The 20,419-nt window shown below is 36.2% G+C and overlaps 1 protein-coding gene and 1 long non-coding RNA gene across 2 annotated transcripts in view; one reads left to right on the top strand and one right to left on the bottom strand.

The window, feature by feature from the left end:
* Nucleotides 1–20,419, top strand: part of TBC1D19 (TBC1 domain family member 19) — a 115,706-nt gene that overhangs the window by 70,796 nt on the left and 24,491 nt on the right. Inside the window, 3 exon segments of the mRNA XM_033106673.1 lie at nucleotides 927–989; nucleotides 15,405–15,489; nucleotides 17,486–17,530. Of these exon segments, the coding sequence (XP_032962564.1) occupies nucleotides 927–989; nucleotides 15,405–15,489; nucleotides 17,486–17,530 (193 nt within the window).
* LOC117022546 (uncharacterized) lies at nucleotides 8,748–10,240 on the bottom strand. Its single transcript, XR_004423063.1, has 4 exons — nucleotides 10,138–10,240; nucleotides 9,488–9,599; nucleotides 9,188–9,315; nucleotides 8,748–8,933 (listed from the first exon to the last, which is right to left on the bottom strand). It is a non-coding gene; the product is annotated as an uncharacterized LOC117022546 (long non-coding RNA).

Raw genomic sequence — 20,419 nt, 5'->3', positions numbered from 1 at the left:
AGGAGAAAACTTCACTAATTTTTCTCTAATATAAAAATTAAATGCCAAAGGATAAGATTTTGTTAGGTAGGGGTAAGCTTTGGAGGTCCACAAACCATTGTAATGTGTACAATTTGGGGGCCCCCAAGAACCAATTCTCACCCGCTTAGAGGCAGTATCACCCCTGCGGAGAATTAATGATCTCTACCTCTGCCCACGTTGTCTTCTGACATAGAAGACCGGCCCCTCTTTTCTCCTAATCTGTGTCTTTGAGATTTTCCAGACTTAGCATACATTCGGCTGCCTCCAGAGTCATCCATGACTCATTCCATTCTCCCGTATTGCTCTTTGCTCAACAGCCCAGTTGAATTTTGTTGAGTAAGCATTATTATCAGGGATTTCGGCAATATTTCTTTACAATCATTCCCATATTTCTACTTTGTATGTTTTCTTGCTGGTGAGACTGTAGACTTCTTGAAAGTAAACATTGTCTTGTTTGTTTGGTAAGAAGTGATGACTTCCAAGTGAGTCATTACAAAGGCATGGAAGATTTTTGGTATTTTGAGAGGATGGCAAGAATGAGGACCTGAACAGTGGAAGATGAGATTGGAATAGTAATTTGATGCCAGATTGTTGTGGTAGCTTCTGGATGTTATGATTACATCTGTTTTTCCAACTTTTAGGATAGCTAGATATTAGATTAAAAGGAATAAAATTGAAATAAATAATAAGGAATTACTAATAGGACCTAAAAATCTGTCAGCGATTTGATGTCAAATAATGTGTCATATGTATTAGTCAAGTAAATTTATAGCAGTGATAAAATCTAATTGAGAAGTTTATAGTCATACATAAAGTAATAAATTACAGTAGTCTTTCTAGATACTGTGAATAAATATTGCGTGTTTATTTAGGTTCTGTTCAATATTCTCCACTTTCAATTTTAGGATGTGAAGTTGACGGCAAGCAATGATGATTATTATTTTGTATTTGAAGATTATTTATATCAGGTAAGTTGAAAATTTAAATATATAATGTTCTTTTTTAAGTTCTCTAACTCACGATGCTTTAGGAGATATCTCTGTTGTTAACTGAATCCTCCTGAAATCCAAGCCATGTTTATTTTTTATCAAATTCAGTGTTCTGAGTTTGCAATAAGGTTAACTTTTGTTCGTATGTGGGATTAGGTGGGAGAACCAGAGTTCCCAAATAAGTGTTTGGACTGTGCCTTTTGGTTGTATCTGTTGCAACCAGGAAATGTATAGGCACAGATTCTTAGGTCAGGTATCAAATTCATATTTAAACCATCCCAAGATGTTTAGAGGAAGCATTTTACATAATACTTTTCTATTAAAGGTATTGAATAAATAATTAAATGTTTTGAAATAAGTTTGAAGTGTGATGATTACTCTTTGATCATTTCGTATGCTGATATTGTGGATATTTGGATCCTTACCTAGGTTCTTTTTGTTATCTACTAAAATAAAAATATCTTATCATAAATAGGAAGCATATAACTTATATAGAATTGCCTGGATGGTTTTTCTTAAAGATCTCACATATATATTAATACTTTGATTTTATGTAAATGTCAATATAAACGCCATGGGGAAAATATCTAGATTCCACAAAGCAATTTTTGCTCTATTAAGTGTGAATAAGTCCTCGCTGTTTGAATTAGCAGGTTTCTGTTTGGTAATAGTGTAGTAGTGTGCATATGTTAAAAGCAAAAGATAGAGTTAAGTAAGAGTCTCTCAAGAAGGTTCAATTAATCATACCTTCCAAGAACTAAAGCCCAAAGTCTCTAAAAAATTTATTTATGAAATTAAAATTGGAAATAACACTAGAAATAATTTTAAGAGAATTTCAATAATTTCAAATACACAATTCATTTTTTTATTTTAAAAATAGTAAAGATTTAAAATCCCATTTTTAATTTAAATTTAGTTATTATTTAAAATTTGGAAAATGCAAAAATCTAAAAGTTTATTCACTTATGTAGCCAATATGTAGCCCGGTGCCTAATTCTTAGTACTCAATACAATTTTGAACATATGTGTACAGATAAAGATAATGCTTCATCTAGATAGTGTTGTTAGTTTACTGATAACCTCTGTACTTAATAAATATTTAGTGGAAATGACCACTTTTGGAATGGCAGCATAAGGAGCTCCATGGAACCATCCTTAGCAGAAAAACCATAACTGGTGAAAGTTATTTCAAAAACAAAAGCATTGAAAGTATTGGAACTGTCATACGGTCATACATCAAGTCAGCAAATAAAAAGCATTTATTCAAGGAAAGTTACAAAATCTCAGTAAGGACCATCTGTGGCACTTGAGCCGTAATGCGCTCTCCCCGTCCCTTCACCCCCAGATCAGCCTGAAGGAAGCTTCAGTTCAGTTGCATGTGGCCAAGAAAAAGGAATTCCCTTTCCCTCTCACTTCTAGTCAAGGGCTACAGTATCTCTATAGGAGGGCCAGGTAGCCAGTATTTCTCATACCTCTCAGCTCTGTGTTGCAGATGCTAAATTCTAGAAGAGTGCTGCCAAGATGTCAGGGGCTCCCTTCTCCCACCCAGCCTCCACTTACAGGGCAGACCTCTGCCCCAAGAGCTCTGCCTACTCTTGAGAGGCTGAGAATCTGGGGCCCCACTGCCCTCACTCCAGCTTGCTCATAGGGTAGAGGTTCCATACTGGGAGAGGCCAACTGAGTAGACCAGAGGCTACTGTCCCCACCCAGAGCCTTCTCAGAAAGTAGAAAGGTCATTCTGAGAGAAGTGAGCTGCTGTCCCATTCCTAGCTCCAGAGTAGTGACTCCGAGATTTTGCCCACCGAGGAGAGGCAGCCATAAGAAAAAAGAGCTCTGAAACTCTCCTTAAGGAACTGACTTTTAAATGGAGTTTAGGAAAGTTCAAGCCTAATAGGAATCTCTAAAACAATGGAGATTTTAATAACAGGTAATTAAGAAGAGACAGTTAGCTCCATGAGAGTAACTACACACTAAACCAGAAGCCAGCTATATACCAGACAGGCCAGGGATAGAGACACATAGGAAGAGTACTGATGGGGCAGAAACAAACCTCAATGAGTGGCCTCAAAAATGGCTTCTGCAATTGGGTCAGACTGTGGTACAATTTATGCCTGAAAATAATGGAGCAATCAGTTGGCAATTAGTGGAGATTAACACCTGGTTGTAATACCAACAAAAGCAGAAAGCTTAGTAGGGAGATCAGGCAAAGAAACAGAGAACCCTGCTAAAGCCAGTGTTGTCGGAGAGTGACTGTGTGTTTGCCCAAGGCTCTGCCCTCTGAAGTACATCAGAGGTTTCATACTGTGAGAGAAATAAACTTCAATAAAGTATTCCAACTAACTCACTAAACAAGCAAACAACAACAAGCCCCCCTACTGTAAGAGGCCCTACATGTCAGACTTAACAAAGACTTCAGGGACAGCCAGTTAGCTCAGTTGGTTAGAGCGTGATGCTTATAACACCAGGGTTGCCGGTTCGATTCCCACACGGGCCTCTGTGAGCTGCACTCTCCACATCTAGACTGAGAAACAACTGCTTGACTTGGAGCTGATGGGTCCTGGAAAAACACACTTAAAATAAATAAAAGTTAAAAAAAAAAAAAAAGACTTCAATGCAGCCATTGTATGTATGTTCAGAGAACTAAAGGAAGCCATGCTTAAAGAAGCAAAGGAAGGTCTGATGATGACATCTCAGCAAATAGAGATCAACAAAGAGACAGAAATTATTTAAAAGTACCAGATGGAAATTCTGGAGTTGAAAAGTACAATCAATAACTGAAATGAAAAATTCACTGGAAGGACTCAACAGTAGATTTAAACTAATTTTATAATTTATAATCTTATAAATTATAATCTTATAACTTTATACTCTTTGGCCAACATCTCCCCACTTTCTGCACCCCACAACCCTTGGTAGGTAACCACCACTCTAACGTTCTGTTCCTCTGATTTTGGCTTTTTGAGATTCCACATGCAAGTGAGATCGTACAGTATTTGTCTTTGTCTGTCTGACTTATTTCACTTAGTATAATTCCTTCGAGCTTCATCCAAGTTGTTGCAAGTGGCAGAATTTTCTTTTTCCTTATGGTCAAATAATATTTCACTGTATTTGTATACCACATCTGCTCCATTCATCCATTGACAGACACTTATGTTGTTTCCATAACTTGGCTATTGAATAATGCTGCAATAAATGTGAAAGTGCAGATATCCCTGCAAGTTCCTGATTTCAGTTCCTTTGGATATATACCTAGAAGTGGGATTGCTGGACCATACACTAGTTCAGTTTTTAATTTTTTGTATAACCTTCATACTGTCTGCCATATTGGCTGTATTAATTTGCAATCCCTTCAACAACGCACTAGAGTTCCTTTTGCTCCACACCCTCACTAATACTTATCTCTTGTCTTTTTGATGACAGCCATTTTATAATAACAAGTGTGAGGTGATAGCATATTGTGATTTTGATTTGCATTTCCCTGATGATTAGTGATGTTGAATATCTTTTCATATACCTGTTGGCCATCTGTATATATTCTTTGGGAAACTGTCTATCCCATTCTTCTGCCCATTTTTTAATTAGGTTGTTTGTTCCTTGCCATTAAGTTATATGAGTTCTTTATGTATTTTGGATATTAACCCCTTATCAGATATATGATTTACAAATATTATCTCCCATTCTGTAGGTTGCCTTTTCATTTTGTTGAATATTTATTTTGCTGTTCAGAAGTTTTTTAGTTTGATTTAGTCCCACTTATTTATTTTTGCTTTTGTTTCTTGTGCCTTTGGCCTCACAGCTAAGAAATCACTGCCAAGTAAATGTCAAGGAGCCTTTTATTATGTTTTCTTCTAGGAGTTTTATGGTTTCAGGTCTTTAATCCATTTCAAGTTTTTGTTAGTAGTGTAACGTAGCGGTCCAATTTCATTCTTCTGCATGTAGTTATCAAGTTTTACCAACACGATTTATTGAAGATACTATTCTTTCCCACCTTTGAATATTCTTGGCTCCCTTGTCAAATATTAGTTGACTGTATATGTAGGTGTTTATTTCTGGGCTCTCGATTCTATTGCATTGGTCTATGTGTCTATTTTAATGCCAATACCATCTGTTTTGATTACTTCAGCTCTGTAGTATAGTTTGAAATCAGGAAGTGTGATGCTTTCTGCTTCGTTCTTTCTCAAGATTGCTTTGGCTATTTGGAGTTGTTTTGTGGTTCTATACAAATTTTAGGATTGGTTTTTCTATTTCTATGAAAAATGCCATTGTAATTTTGGTAGGGATTGCATTGAATCTATAGATGGCTTTGGGTAATATGAACATTTTAACCATGTTAATTCTTCCGATCCATGGATATGGGGTATCTTTTTATTTGTGTCTTTTTCAGTTTCTTTCATCAGAGTCTTATAGTTTTAAGTGTACAGATTTTTCACCTCCTCGGTTAAATTTATTCCTTAGCGTTTTATTGTTTTTGGTGCTATTGTGAATGAGATTGTTTTCTTTATTTCTTTACCAGATATTTTGTTGTTAGTGTATAGAAACACAACTGTTTTCTGTATGTTGATTTTGTGTTCTGCAACTTTCCTAAATTCACTGATTAATTCTAGCACATTTTTGGTGGAGTCTTTAGGTTTATATATATATGATTATATAATCTGCAAATAAAGACAGTTTTATTTCTTTCCTATTTGGATGCCTTTAATTTCCTCTTTCTTTTTCTTTGCTTTTCTTTCTTTCTTTCTTTTTTTTTCCATTCCTTAGAGTGATCTTTTAAAAATACCAATCAATTCGTGTCCCTTGTGTGATTAAAACCAAAAGGACCAACATCCTTCTTGGGGCCTGGGCCTACGTGACACTCTGACGCAGCCCACCCCTCCAGCCTCGTCGCTCCCCTTCGCCCCGACGCTCTCTCATCCTGAAGTTTACTATCCTCCTCTCTACCTCAGGGCCATTAGTCCTGCAGTTTCTTAATGAGGGAAGTTCATTTTAAGTTCATAAAAAGTATGTAATTGTATACAGTGATGTAAAGAGTATTGCTCTGTCAAATTCCTATTTTGCATTTAGCTCTCAGCTGAAAGCATCACTCTTACATACACCTTTCCTGACCTACTCCCCATTCCCTCTAACACAGACACACACAGCAAGGTCATGGCCATCAGAACTGTTCATCTGAAGTGCTATGTAATGCTTTCTATGCTTTATATTTATAGTACTTATTATAGTTTATTTGATTATTTTATAATCAAATTCCCATATAAACTCCATAACTGTTTTGGTCCTCTGTGTTCCTTCTAGTGCATGCTGTAGATCCCAAATAAAAATTTGTCTTAACATCATATACTTTTTTTTTTAATTGATAGGGTTTTGTTTTTGTTTTTACTGTTGGCAAAGAAGTTTTCTTCTTTTATGTGAAATCTTAAAATTAGTCATGATTGCCTGACTAAGGTTTTACTGTCACTGTACAGGGTTCTAGTTAGAGTTCAGTTCTAGTTGTGATGATGGATCCTTTATATGAACTGAGTCCTAATAGAAACAGATCCATTGATATACAGGTGATGTGTTATAGAACTGTACACTTGAAACCTGTATCATTTTATTAATCAATATCAGCCCAATAAATTTTTTTAAAAAATTTTAAGAGGCTGATAGATATATCAGCCAGCTGCAGCCTATAATGGCTACAAAAAATGGCAAAAAAAAAAGAGAAACAGATCCATTGGTATTGCATAATATTAAAGAAATAAAACAAACAAAATAAAATGAACTAAATATATACTAGTTGGCAAAAAATGTAACTTATTAAATTTTTGGTCCTTCCTATGCTATTTCAGTCCCAAACACGAAATTGTTATGACACTAAGCACATGAATATATAAATTATAACATCAACTGAAGGCCAATAATGGCATGATTTATAAATAGCGTGTTGACTATTCTACTCAGAGTGTGAGTAGAGAAAGTGTAAATTTGACAATTTCATCCCAGGTGGTGACTGGACAGAGGAGGATTGTCGACTTTAAGTTACAACTACAAAGGCTTATTGGTGGTGGTAAAAGGGACTTTCTAGGTAACAAATCTGCCTTATTTGGTTAACAGGGTCAGTAAGGGCATCATTTTAAAAGAGAGCAGGAATATTTTCTCCAAATAGTGCCAGAATTAACCCTTGAGGAGATACTCATTTTGTCTGTCCCACATTAACTTGGAAAACTTAAAAATGACTGAGTCTGACAAATAGAATTATTTACAAACAGTGAGTGCTTTTTCGGAGAAAAAGCAGAATGATCATCAGTACATATGTATTGATCTTTATGTGTAAATGATACCACATTTGATGAGCTTACATTTCTAGCTAAGGAGGTAAGACAATTACATTAAAAATGTTTTGAAATTATTTTAAAGTGTTTATGTAAAGCACTGGATATAAATTAATTAATATCACAGACAATAAGTACTATAGGAGGGTACTTTTACCTATATTTTGCATTTTTATCAATATTTTACTCTAAATTATATCGTTTAGATTTCATATTTTTTCATAATTTTTTCAATCATAGATCATGGCCTCTGCTGCTTTTAGTACTTTGGAAATGACACTAAATAAGCTTTAATAGGGATCTTTATCCCTAAAACAGAAACAAAAAGATAATTACAATACCTAAGTTCTGTCTTTGGGAATTATGCAGAACTAAGTTTTTTTTATGTGGATAGCTGCTAAGAAAACACTTTCCATGATCATACCTTTTAATAATTTATATGAATTATTAGAGAGAAGTTTATTTTAAGTAATAAAAAATATGTAATTGTATACATTGAAAACAATATTTTATTATCAGAAATTGAGTTCTAATTTTTTATATATGCATGTGTGTGCGCATGTGTGCATGTGTGTGTGTGCATGTGAGAGGTAAGACAGAAGAAAGACTTTTTATCATTAATCACAGACGTTCCTTTCGTAGAGCTGCCTAGCAACACAATCTGCTGTCGAGGAAAATTGTTGGTGATAAGGGAATGAATTTAATGTTTCTGGCCATGCCCTGGGTCCAACCCATTTATTGGGTTTTGTGACTAGACTACAAAATTAGATAGCATATGGCATTGCTGTGTCCATATAAAGATGAGAAAAACTTCAGCAATTCCTCTTTAAGGAAAATCCGGGCCTATATTACAAGGATGCACTGCTCCCGAATAACTCGTGGCAGTTACCTAAATTTTATAGGCAACTGCACTGACTATTCTAGAAATAATGTTTTGAGTAAATAAGTCAACTTTTTATCATTCCAAAGTTTAGTTAGTTTTTATTTTACATGAAATTCTTAAAAACACTTAATGGTGTTGAAAGTCTCAAATTATGTCAGAGTTTTAAAATGTATTCAAACAGAAGATGGACCTTACCTCAGGGAAGAAAATTGGGTAGTGCGAATATTATTTTCGGGTTCCAGTACTTAATGGCATCATGACAACCTACAAGTTAATTTATTGTCCGAAGTGTATAAAATATTCATGGGGAAGTATTCCTATACAATAAGGGAAGACATGAGGATTTACTCTTTCTGTCCTGTGAAAAATTCTCTATCATATGCTTGCCTTATGTAGCATATGCTGAGTAGCAGTACTGACATATTAGAAAATGCCAAAGTTACAGATAGTTTAATGCCATTGAATGAATGGAGTTTAAGAAAGATGTGATCAGATATTCTTTATTCATATATCCATTTAGTCAAATTAATAAGAGTGTTCTGATACAGGAGCTGTATAAGAAGTGTCTGGTTCTTAACGGCAAGGAATTAGGGGGAGAATGGGAAAAACAAAAATAAATGTGAACCCCATGCATGCTGTGATTGGTGAGGAGAGTTAGCTTAGCACGGCAGTGACCAGCTCTCAGTTCAGGTTAGCGTTCATGAGCCCCCTGTAGAGAGACAGCAAGGCCTGTGTGAATGGAAAAGAGAGAACAAATGTGAAAGATGTGTCAATCATTAGAACCACTTCCTCTTGAAGACATGTTCAACTACCTTGCCCTCCTCCCACCTTCTAGTAGTAATTACTTGACAAAACCTTAACCCTAGTTGAGTACAGTTCCACACCAATTCTGTGGCTGCAGCGTGCATTTGAACAGCTGCAGTGGCTGGAGAAAAACATGCAGCCATGACAAACTAGTTTTACTTTAAAGTTATACTGCTGACCTCAGGAGTTTTCAGTTCTGCCCAGCAATTCTACATCATTCATCCATCCTCCTAGATGGCTTTTTACACGTTCTCTCTTTTCAAACCTCCACCTCTTCCCTTTCAGCTGATCACTTTGAGTCCTTTTTCTGAAAAAAATGAAAGCTCTGAGAAGAGAACACCCACATTCTCCCATCACCACATGAGCTGCCCCTACCTACAGCTGCACCCACATACCCACCTTTCCCTTCCTGGTATTATGGATAAACTGTCCTTGCTTTTCTTTAGGATAAAGCCAATCCCTGCATTTGGACACTATACCTCATCTCCCCTTGGTACCCAAAGGCAGTGCAATGGTAGTGTTTCCATTGTGAGTGTCCCCATCTCTTGGATCACTCCTCTCAGTATACAAAAATGCTGTTATTCCTCTCATCTGAAAAACAAAGCAAAATAAAATGAAACAAAAAATCTTTCTTGATCCTACATCTCTTTCAGCTACTGCCCCATTCCTCTGTTCCTTTCTTCAGTAAAACTGTTTTTAAAAAATCTGTCGGTATCGTTTACAATTCCCTTCCTATTCTCTCTTTAACCGTCCTTCATCAGACGTCTTTGCCCACCTGCACGACCAGAGGTCATAAGCTGAATCCAGAGGTCAGTTCCCACCACTCATCTCGCTCTGTTTGAGCATTCAATGACTCATGCCCTCTCCTTAATTCTCTTTCTTCACTTGGCTTCTAGCACATTATGCTGTCTGGTTTCCTTCTATCTTACTATGGCATACTCGTTCACCTTTGCTGGTTTCTCCTTATCTCCCTGCCCCAGGAGTACCCCAAGGATAAGTCCTTTGACCCCTTGTTTTTCTTTAATGTCCTTGCCTTTATCTATTCTCGTGGCTTTAAATACCATTTATACACTGACAACTCTCACTTTTATATCTCTTTCTGGACCTCTCCCTTCAACTCCAGGCTTACCTATCTGCTGTTCTTCTGCCAGAAATCTTACTACGGATACAAAATTGGAATCTCAGAAGTTAAAACAACCACTCAGGTTAGCATGAGAATCGGCAGATCTTCGCTTGCATCCCAGCGTTGCACACCAGTACGTGATGTCTAAGATATGTCCTCTGGCATTATCACCTTACAGTCACCACTCTTCTCTCTAGAGCATCTCAGATATCGTGTCTTCTGTAGTCAGCAGGGACTCTAGGGGGACGGATGTAAGCCCAGAGCTTCTCCTAACATTACTGTGTTCCCACCAGCCTGTTAGGGCAAAGTTAGTACAAATATTTCTTTAGGAACTGTTTTCTCTCTAGGCAATGGTGGAAAAATATGTGTAGGTATATCTTCATTTTGCATTATTTAACGTTAATAGTATCCGTTTATTAGTAGTAGTCAAATTTGTTTATTATTGTATTAGTTGTATTACTCTGTTAGCTGTTTTAATTGTATTAGCTTATTATTGCTGCTATCACAATTGACCACCAATTTAGTGGTTTAAAACAAAATCAGCATATTCTCTTGAGAAGATCAGAAGCCTGAAATGAGTTTCATTGGGCTGAAATCAAAGGGTTGTCAGGGCTGTGTTCCTTCTGGAGAAGAGAATCCATTTCCTTCCCGTGCTTTTACCAGCTTCTAAAGTACAAATACATCTTTGGTGCGTGGCCACTTCCTCCATCTTCAAAGACAGCAGATAGCATGTTCAAATCTCTCTCACTCTGACCCTGTTGCCTTTCTTTCATTTATAAGGATCCTTGTGATTACATTGGGCGTAGCAAAATAATCAAGGATAATCTCCTCATCTAAAGATTTTCAATTTAATCACATCTGCAAAATTCCTTTTGTCTTGTACGGTGGAATATCCATAGGTTCCAGGGATTAGGATGTGGATATCTTTGGAAGCAGGTGTGTGTGTGGGGGCATTGTGCTACTTACCATGGTGGTACAGGAAGGTTTGCCGAGAGTTTAATATTATTTACTGGTTTGGTAAAACTTTATAGATTTAGAATATTTTAGAACCTAATGATTTTACTAAATTATTGGCAAATATTCATCACATTTATAGGTCTAAAAATAAAAATATGATCATTTCACAGTATATACAAGTATTAAATCATTATGTTTTACCCTGAAACTAATATATGTCAATTATATCTCAATTTAAAAATGGTATGATTATGTCAATAGATGCCCAAAACATATTTGAGACTGTGCTTAAGAACATCTAATTTTTTAACTTGTGGTTAAAAAAAACACACAGAAACATAAAATCATGTTTACCACCTTAACCCTCTTAACCATCTGTAGTGTTAGGTATATTCACACCGTTATGCAACCTAACATCCTTTTTTTTTTTTAAAACTATTTATACACTACAGTGAAGAATATTTTTGACATATGAATAATATTTGTATAAAATCACATTTGCTATCTTAATGTAAGTTAATGCTACTTATGTTGAAGTACTAGAGATATTACCATAAAAGCAAGGAGAGAACGAGTCTTTTTGGAATTTCTAGCTAATGAATAAGATAAGAAAAATAAATTAGAGTTATAAATTGCAGAAAGCATACAAAATTATTATTGAGTATAGATATATAAAAATTCAAGGGAATAAAGTGAAAACCATTAGAACTAATAAGATAATTCAGTTAAATGCCTATTTACCAAATAAAATATTAAAATCATTTATTCTTTCAAATATGAGCAATAATCATTTAGAATATGTAATGCAAAATAAAGAGCCAGGCAACATAAGAGACTGAGCTTACTCACATAGCCAGCCCCCTTTCCACTATATACATAAAAGAAATTCTGGATAGATGATAACAAAGAATGTGAATACATAGCCAAATATTCATCACATTTTTCAATGCACACGCCCTTTGACTAGGCTATTCCATTATATATTTGTCCTACAAAAATATTCATGTATGTGTGAAATGACTCAGTAAAAGGTTAATTATTTTTACATTGTCAGAAATAGCATAAAGTTGAAAATCATTTAAATGTTCATTTTTAGAGGTCTAACCCATTAAATAAATTATGGTATATACTTGCAATGAAATATGATGTAGTCCTTAAAATTAAGCCACCCTATATGAAGCAGCAGTATATTCATTTATACTGGTATGAAAAGATCTCTAAAATACATTGTTAAAAAATAATAATGAGGTACTGAACATTGTATATGGTGTCCTACGACTTGAGCTAAAAATGCTGTGGTCAAAGTCACCAATACCTAAATCCAATGACCGATGACAAATCCTCCTCTTAATTAATCTCTCAACAGCATTTGATCCAGTTGTGCCCTTTCCTCATTTGGCTTTCAAGACATCGCATTCTTTTCCCCCCGTCTTACTCTACGAGTCACCAGAGGCAAATCCAGCATTTTGGGGACCTAAAGCTTATACAATTTGGGGGGTCCCTCTTTAAGAAAGAGTATATAATATTATAAATATAAAATCAAGTAAGAACATGTATAATTGTTTAGAATAAGGGGGAGAATAACAAGTTATTTGAACCATAGAAATTCAGGTCCCCTTTTTCTGAACTTTATTAAGCAGTTTAATAGAAATACGTACATAGAAACACTATCTGATTACAACCTGACTTCCCCTCCTTACCTAAAACATACTACATCTCCCAGCAACTCCTAGCCCTCAAATGGACTCATGCTAATGAATGGTACAGAGAACCTTCCTTAGCATCATGGGAAATCCACCTCTCTTGGTTACTAGACTGGTTCGTTCTCTTCTCCTTAATATCTTAATGTTAGAGTGTCCCAGGTCTTAGTGCTTGGCCTTCTTTTCTCTAGTTACACTCACTCACTTGGTGATTTCGCCACGCTCACCTGTCTTGTGGCTTTCATTACCCTCTATATGTTTATAACTCCCAAATGTATATCATCAGTGTAAACCTCTCTTCTGTGCTACAGACTAGTATCTCCAACTGCCTATCCAACATCTCCATTCAGATATTTTGCAGATAATCTCAAACTTAAAATGTTGAAAACTGAACCCCTGATCTCTCACTCCCAAAATTGGTCCTCTCAACTTGCCCGATCTCAGTTGATGGTAACCATCTTTCCACTTATTCAGATCAAACATCTTTCTACGTGGCATCATCCTTGATTTCTCTCTCTCTCTCTCTCTCTCTCTCTCTCTCTCTCTCTCTCTCTCTCTCTCTCTCTCTCTCTCTCTCTCTCGCGCGCACACACACACACACACACACACACACCATCCAATCTGTTAGTAAATCCCACGGCCCTTCCTTTACACTGTATTTAGAATTTCACCATTTCCCCCACTTTTACTATGCTGCAAGATGGTTTCCCAGGGAAGCAGACTCAGATGGAGATTGGTATGCCAGAAAAGATGAGCTGAGACATGTTCCTAAAAGGGATGAAGCAAACTTTCATGAACCACAACAATGACTTTAATAATTTAGGTGAACATATAGAGAATATTATAAATGTGAGGAGGGATAACAAATTATTTGAGCAAAGTCATTTGCTCATTTTGTTGAAATGATAAACGTATGTTTGGTCTAACATACAATTAGACCAACGATTAGAATCCTTAATAAACAAATGATTTAAATAAATCAATAATTTAAAAACCATCAGTGTTAAAAGGGACTCAGATAATGAACTGGAAAATAAAGGAAATGCAAATGGAAGCTTGTTCAACCTCATTAGTAATTAAAGCAAGATGCCATTTTTTAACTTATAAGAAGATGATAATCTGTTTCGATGAGAATAACAGAAAATACACTATTTTACTGCTGGATATGTTTAAATAAATAGAAACTCTTTCTGGTGGGCAATCTAGCAAAGGATATCACAAGTTTTAGTTTTAAAATGCCCCTAGTCTAACAAGACATCTAGGAATTTAAGTAAAGGTGTACATAAATATTTAGCTATATGGAAGTTCACTGCAATATTGTTTATAGTTCAGGAAAAGTGGAAATAATTAAATGAGCAACAACAAAAAAAGACAGGTTAAATAAACTTGTTCATCCATATAGTGGAATATTCTTCAACATTAAAAAATGTGGGTAGGAAATATTTAATTTAAAATATTAAAATAAATAGGTTATAGAACAACATGTATAATCCTATTTTGTTTGAAAAATTTATACATGTGTGTATAAGACTAGTCTGAAAGGATATATATATACATAAGAATGTTAACACTTGTGGGATTATGGGTGTTTTTCCTCCTATTTTGATGATCTGTGTTTCTAATTTTTATCATAAACATATTGCTTGTGTAGTATTTTAAAATATAATAAAAAGAAATGAGTATCAATGGTTGGTACACATTTCACCCTTGGGCCTGACTGATGTCCAGTGTCCATACTGATCCTTTTTCTAAAGCTGGCCCCTTTCTTGTGTCTTGCAGCCACAGTTTTCCTCTCCATTCTCTCTTGCTGCGAGTCCAGCCCTGGCTTTGTGTCCCTATTCTGTTAACTGGGCTCCAGCCTTTTCCAGTCATTCCCAAATGCTTTTCTTAGTAACATCTTTTGAATTCCAGGTCTTCTAATGCCAGGACCCAGATTTCCTGTAACTAATTGCCTTCCCAGGGATTGGACCCCTGCCCTAAAATTGCAGGTGGATGTCAGCAATCCAGTTCCTCCTAATGGACATCCTTAACTCTGATTTTCTGCCCTATTTTTCTCTTTGGGTAGAGCTGCCACACTCTACCTGCTGGTCAGAACGAACAGCTTCTAACCTGTATTGGGCTGCCGCTTGCTGCCGCTGCCACCGCCGTCCCTTCTAAATATCATTATTGCCTCCCCTCCCACCCAGACATGCCCAACTGCCTGCTGCTACATCCCAGCAATGAGTCTAGTTCCAACTTCCGGCACTTCCCAAATTGCTCTATGCCATTGTAGTTCCCTAGGGTCCCCCCATACACTGCTCATCTGTTAAATTTTTCCAAAGTACGAGTATTTCTCTTTCCCAGCTGCAAAGCACAGTAAAAGAATCAACTGATAGCACAACTTATATTTTCTGCTGTTGTTCAAGATTTAAGTGGCTAACAGTAAGAAACCTTTGGATGAATTTTGGATGAAACCTTTGGATTGACATCCACTGTAAGCCCATCAATAGAGGGCGCTCTTCCCATTTCCAGGCACAGTACTGAACCTGAAAGATACTACCTGACCGCCTCCAAGGCAGGAAATAGCAATGAATTAAACAGTGCTTAATTGTTTGTTTTTTCCAATGTTGTACCCAGGTTTTACTTTGTTTTTCCCGGGATACATCTGTGTTGGCTCACTTTGCATACAACAGTGCTTCACCACCAAAATCATACATAAGAGGTAAAATTTTAGTAACATAAAGGAAATTACATTATTGTACCAAGACTGTTTATTTAATAGCATACATTGGTTTGTCGAATTTTTTATTGCAAATTATTTAATAAGTTTTCTCTCAAATGACTATAACTATCCTCTCTCCCACTTAATAAATGCCCAACCTACTTACAACAAATCACAGGAAATCGGTTCCCAGTAGCAGCATTTAAAGTTACATTATTAATCTTACCTACTTGCTCTTTCTGTTTTTGTCTTGTATTTATATCTTTTATATCTGTTGACTTTTATTTTTCCTTCTATGAGTTTATCCCATGAATTTGCTTTTTCTACTTTTTTTAAATCTCCTATATCCCTTCTCTCAAAATATTCTACAACACTTAAAACTTTGATATAATTTACATACCAATAGGTCTCTAATTTCTGTTTGTGCTTTCTTTATCACTAGCTGCCTACAAGATATCGCAGTTTCAATATCCTGCCATTACCTGACAACTGAACTAATTTCACCTGGAACCCTTTTCCAACCTCTCCTTTTTATTAAGTGGTGAACACCCAGCACTAAAAGCTGTTGTGGTTGGTCACTCTGCTGTTCCCATAAAGAAATGGTTTCTCCTAAGTCTGACTTCTGCCTGCGCACTCCAACCCCTGCCCTAGGACAACCCCACAGCACCCTGTGCTGGGGCAGGCTCCCCACTACTGGGGCCTCTCTCTGTTCAACTGCTTCTGAATAGAACTTATAGAAACCTTTCATTTGCTTGTTTGTTTCTTTAACATCATCTGCTGAAAACCTGATTATACAACTTAATTGCCTAATGGACTGACCTCTAAACTCAGCTAAGATTTCAAGGCCAACTGCCCAGAAGTTGCTTCCGTCTTAACCTAGCTAAATTTGCTTTCTTGATTATTCCACATTATTCCATATTCATATTAGCCTCCATACGTTCCCCACATGGATTTCCACTCCTCCCCCGCAAAAAATCACAGGTCCTTGAAGAACTAGCCTGTATCTCACCAAGTCCATCTATCCGTCATTGATTTCCTGCTCATCTAAACCTCTAAAACACTTAAAGCCTGTGACAGAAAGTTTAGCAAACATTTCCTGTATCTCTCCATCCTGTCATCTATAATCTATTTTCCATCATTCCATTGTCTCCATACATCCGTACACACAAACCTAGTCCTGTTGTCTCCACCTTAGCCTACATTGGTCATGGTTCTTATTCTTCATCTCCTCTCTGCCACCACCCCCAAGAACAACAAAAGTTTTTCTTTATTTGATTAAACATATTACCTTAAAGCTCAGGGCAAGCTTGCATGTGGCTTTTCATGCAAGACTCAAAGGTGTTAGAAAAACTATCTAGATAAAAGCTACCTAAGGTGGGAGGTGGGAATAAACTCAGAACCTTAAAAGTTTTGAGGAAAAGCTATTTTTTTTAAAACTCCTTTAAACATTTGAATGTGGTGAATATATTTGAATTTTTGGAGACAATTCTGATTTCAAATATTTAGCCTCATTCTTAGGTGATATGAAGTTTTGGGATTCCAAAAATATTACTACCATATAAAGACATTTAGTTTTTAACTTTTCAGTACATCTTATAAAAATGTAAACTAATGAGGCATTGCAAAGCTTAGGACTTTCTTTAATGAATAGATTAGAATTGTTTATAATTAGCAAAACAATCCTAAGCTTGTAAATAGATGCTTCTCTTAAGTGCTTAAGAAGCTTGAAAGCATTTGTTCTTTTCATTGTTTTATATCACTTACCTTGTACTTAAGTTTATATTACTGATTTTAATTGATGAAAGGATTTGCTAATATCAAAAACTTGGTGGACATATTTTCAAATTAATTCCATATCATAAAATGAAATGAAATTAGATTTCACTATTGCAGTTTTTAAAATCCCACTACCAGTAAATTCACAAAATCAGTTAATTTTTCAGTTTTGTTTCTTTTATTTAAGCATACTGAAACCCTCTATGGCTTTCTCTTACAGGAAAACTAGGAATGGAAGAATATGCTGTCTTTTATCCACCAAATGGTAAGAGTAATGCTATTGCTTCCTCTAGTGGGAAACAGGAAAATTACAACTTTCATAATAGGAATGACTTTCTTATTCTCTGCTTTTAAATAATTTATAATCTAATAATAATTTATTATCTAAAACCTTCTGTAGAATACCTATTTTAATTAACTTTTCCATGTTTGTGGTAGGTTTGTGCTAAACTACACATACCTTCTCTGGTTTTCCTTGAAACCAATAATAATATTTGTGAGAAAACTAACTAGACAGGTGTGTGACTCCAGGCGCTTAGTTTTCCTCTGAAGAACACCAGCTGGCCCATCCGGGGCCTCCCTTTGGCTTTACTGGAGCAGAGCACTAAGGAGGGGGCTGCCTTACGCTGTACTTTGTTCTTCTCATAATTTGATAAATGCAGTATTAATGAAAGAACAAGATTATGAAGAAATATATCACCAAAATAATCTAGTTCCATTCTACAAAGGGATCAAATGTATAATGAGCTCATGAAATATTAAATATTCCTTTGAGATTATTAGACTTTTTAAGATACGCTTCTTGGAAAGCAATATGTATCAGTCCCTATGATGATATTAAATTGCATCCTGAAGAAGTTCTTTTACTCCAGCAGAGTTAAGAACATGGGCTTTGTAACCCAGCAGACCTGGGCTCAAATCCCAGTTCTGCCAGCTCACCCTATGACCTTGGGTAAGTTATATGACTTTGCTGAACTTCAGATTCGTCATCTATAGCATATGGATTATAGATTCAATGAGATACAGTGTATAAAACAGCACAGTGCCTGATGTGTATTGAGTGCTCAAAAAATGCAGGTGTTGTAAGTGTGTTTAGCTTCATTATTGACCACTCCATCTAAAACTTTCATGGCACTGTTCTTTCTTTTCACCTCTTAGAGTGGTGTCCCAGGTTCTTTCACGGGACATCCACGGGCGCCTCTTTAAGCACTAGTGTTCCCCAGTGTCCCACCCCACCTTTGTTCTGCTCTGCTTTCACACATTTACAAGGACTTTTTATCTGCTCTCTTGGCTCTATTTGTTAATTACTCTAAAATGTATATCTTCAATTCTGACCTCTCAATAATTAACTCAAACTTAATATGAACTCATTAATTCATCTTCTTATGCCCACTATTCAAAAGAGAAAACAAAAACTAAATTAAATTACGAAACAAAACAAAAAAGCTCTGCTATTTCTCTCTCAGTTTATCATACTCTCATCCAACCCATAATTCCAGGCCTAAAACCTGGCAGTCATCCCGACTCCTCTAGGTCTCGGACCCCGCCCATCTGACAATTCACCAGGACCATCCAATTTTATCTTTAAAATACATGTGGGACCTCTCTCCTCCACCATCACTGCTGCCTTGTTCTCTTTAAGGCTTTACTATCTCTACCTTGTTTATTGCAACAGGTACCTAACCGGTCTCTCTTCTAGTCTTTTCTAGCTTTGCTCTGTCTTTGACAATATTGTCTGAGTTATACGTCTAAAGGGAAAATATGAAAATCATCGTTTTTCTCCTTAAAGGTTTCTTATCAGCTCCCCATCTCTTTATGAATAGTGTTCAAGCCTTTTGGTGTGGCAGTTGAGGACACATCTTGAGTCTGGCCTCTATTCAGTCTAACTTCACGTCTCACCATTTGAGACTTCAAATGGTGGCTTCACGTCTCACCATTTCCCATCTTACTTTTTTTTAAATCAGGGTGATATCAAACTATTAATCACACACACACACACACACACACACACACACACACACACACACACCTGCATACTCTCACAAAAGCATCATGCTGCTTCCTACCTCATTACTTGGCTTGTTCCCGTGCTTGGAGTAGCCCATTCCCCCTTCACTAACCTGGCTGGTAGGCTCAGTTCAGGCAACCTCCTCTTCGGGAAGCTTTCTCTGCACCCCCAGGTTCGTGAAAGGCCCTTTCTCAAGGCTCCCACAGCACCCAGTGTGAAAATCGTTGGTCTCTCTTAGGATATTACCTTGACATTGTTTGTGTCTGCTTTATCTCCCTCTCTGGATTGCAAGTTTCCTGAGGTCCAGGACCACATCGTTGGTTTTGTTCCCCCAGTATCTGGCTGTAGTGGGAATTTAATGAGTATTTCTTTGAACTGCTTAGAGGCTTTTCAATTTTAACATTTAGGTATAACCTTGGTTACATCTATCTCCCCAGAAACTTAATTTTCAGGTAACTTTTTATAAATATTTATCTCTGCATCAGGAAGTAAACAGTAACATACCTGTGAAGAACCAAAACAGAGGTCTATGGAGTCTCGTTCCTTCTCTCTATTCAAAGGAGAACTTCTCCAGCTTAGTTCAGAACATACTAGCTTTTACTAACACACATGTCTCACAGACTTGGATCACTGGTTTTTATGCCTTCTGCAAAAAGAGAAGCATGGAAAGAAGCTGACAGAGATAGGAAAAATGACTAACAGTACTGTGTTTCCCCTAAAATAAGACCTAGCCAGACAATCATCTCTAATGCGTCATTTGGAGCAAAAATTAACATAAGACCCGGTATTATATTATATTATATTATATTATATTATATTATACCCAGTCTTATAGTAAAATAAGATTGGGTCTTATATTAATTTTTGCTCCAAAAGACTCATTAGAACTGATGGTACAGCTAGGTCTTATTTTCGGGAAAACATGGTAGAAGTAAAAATCAGAGACCTTACCAAAAAAAAAAAAAAAAATCCCAAACAAACTATAAAACAGCATGTAACAGCATTCTAGCAAGTCAGTGCAGGAGTATTTTATGTAAAAGCCAGTAACCCTATGCCTTTAGAAAGGTATCAGTGGATTGTAGCATATTATAATAATGTAAGACTTTTATAATGAACAAAAGGCACCAACAAAAAATATTGTTATAA

Source organism: Rhinolophus ferrumequinum, chromosome 5, assembly GCF_004115265.2.
Source record: "Rhinolophus ferrumequinum isolate MPI-CBG mRhiFer1 chromosome 5, mRhiFer1_v1.p, whole genome shotgun sequence".
In the NCBI taxonomy this organism is placed as follows: Eukaryota; Metazoa; Chordata; class Mammalia; order Chiroptera; family Rhinolophidae; genus Rhinolophus; species Rhinolophus ferrumequinum.
Note: the sequence above shows the minus strand (reverse complement) of the source record. Positions and strands in the feature narration are given on the sequence as shown.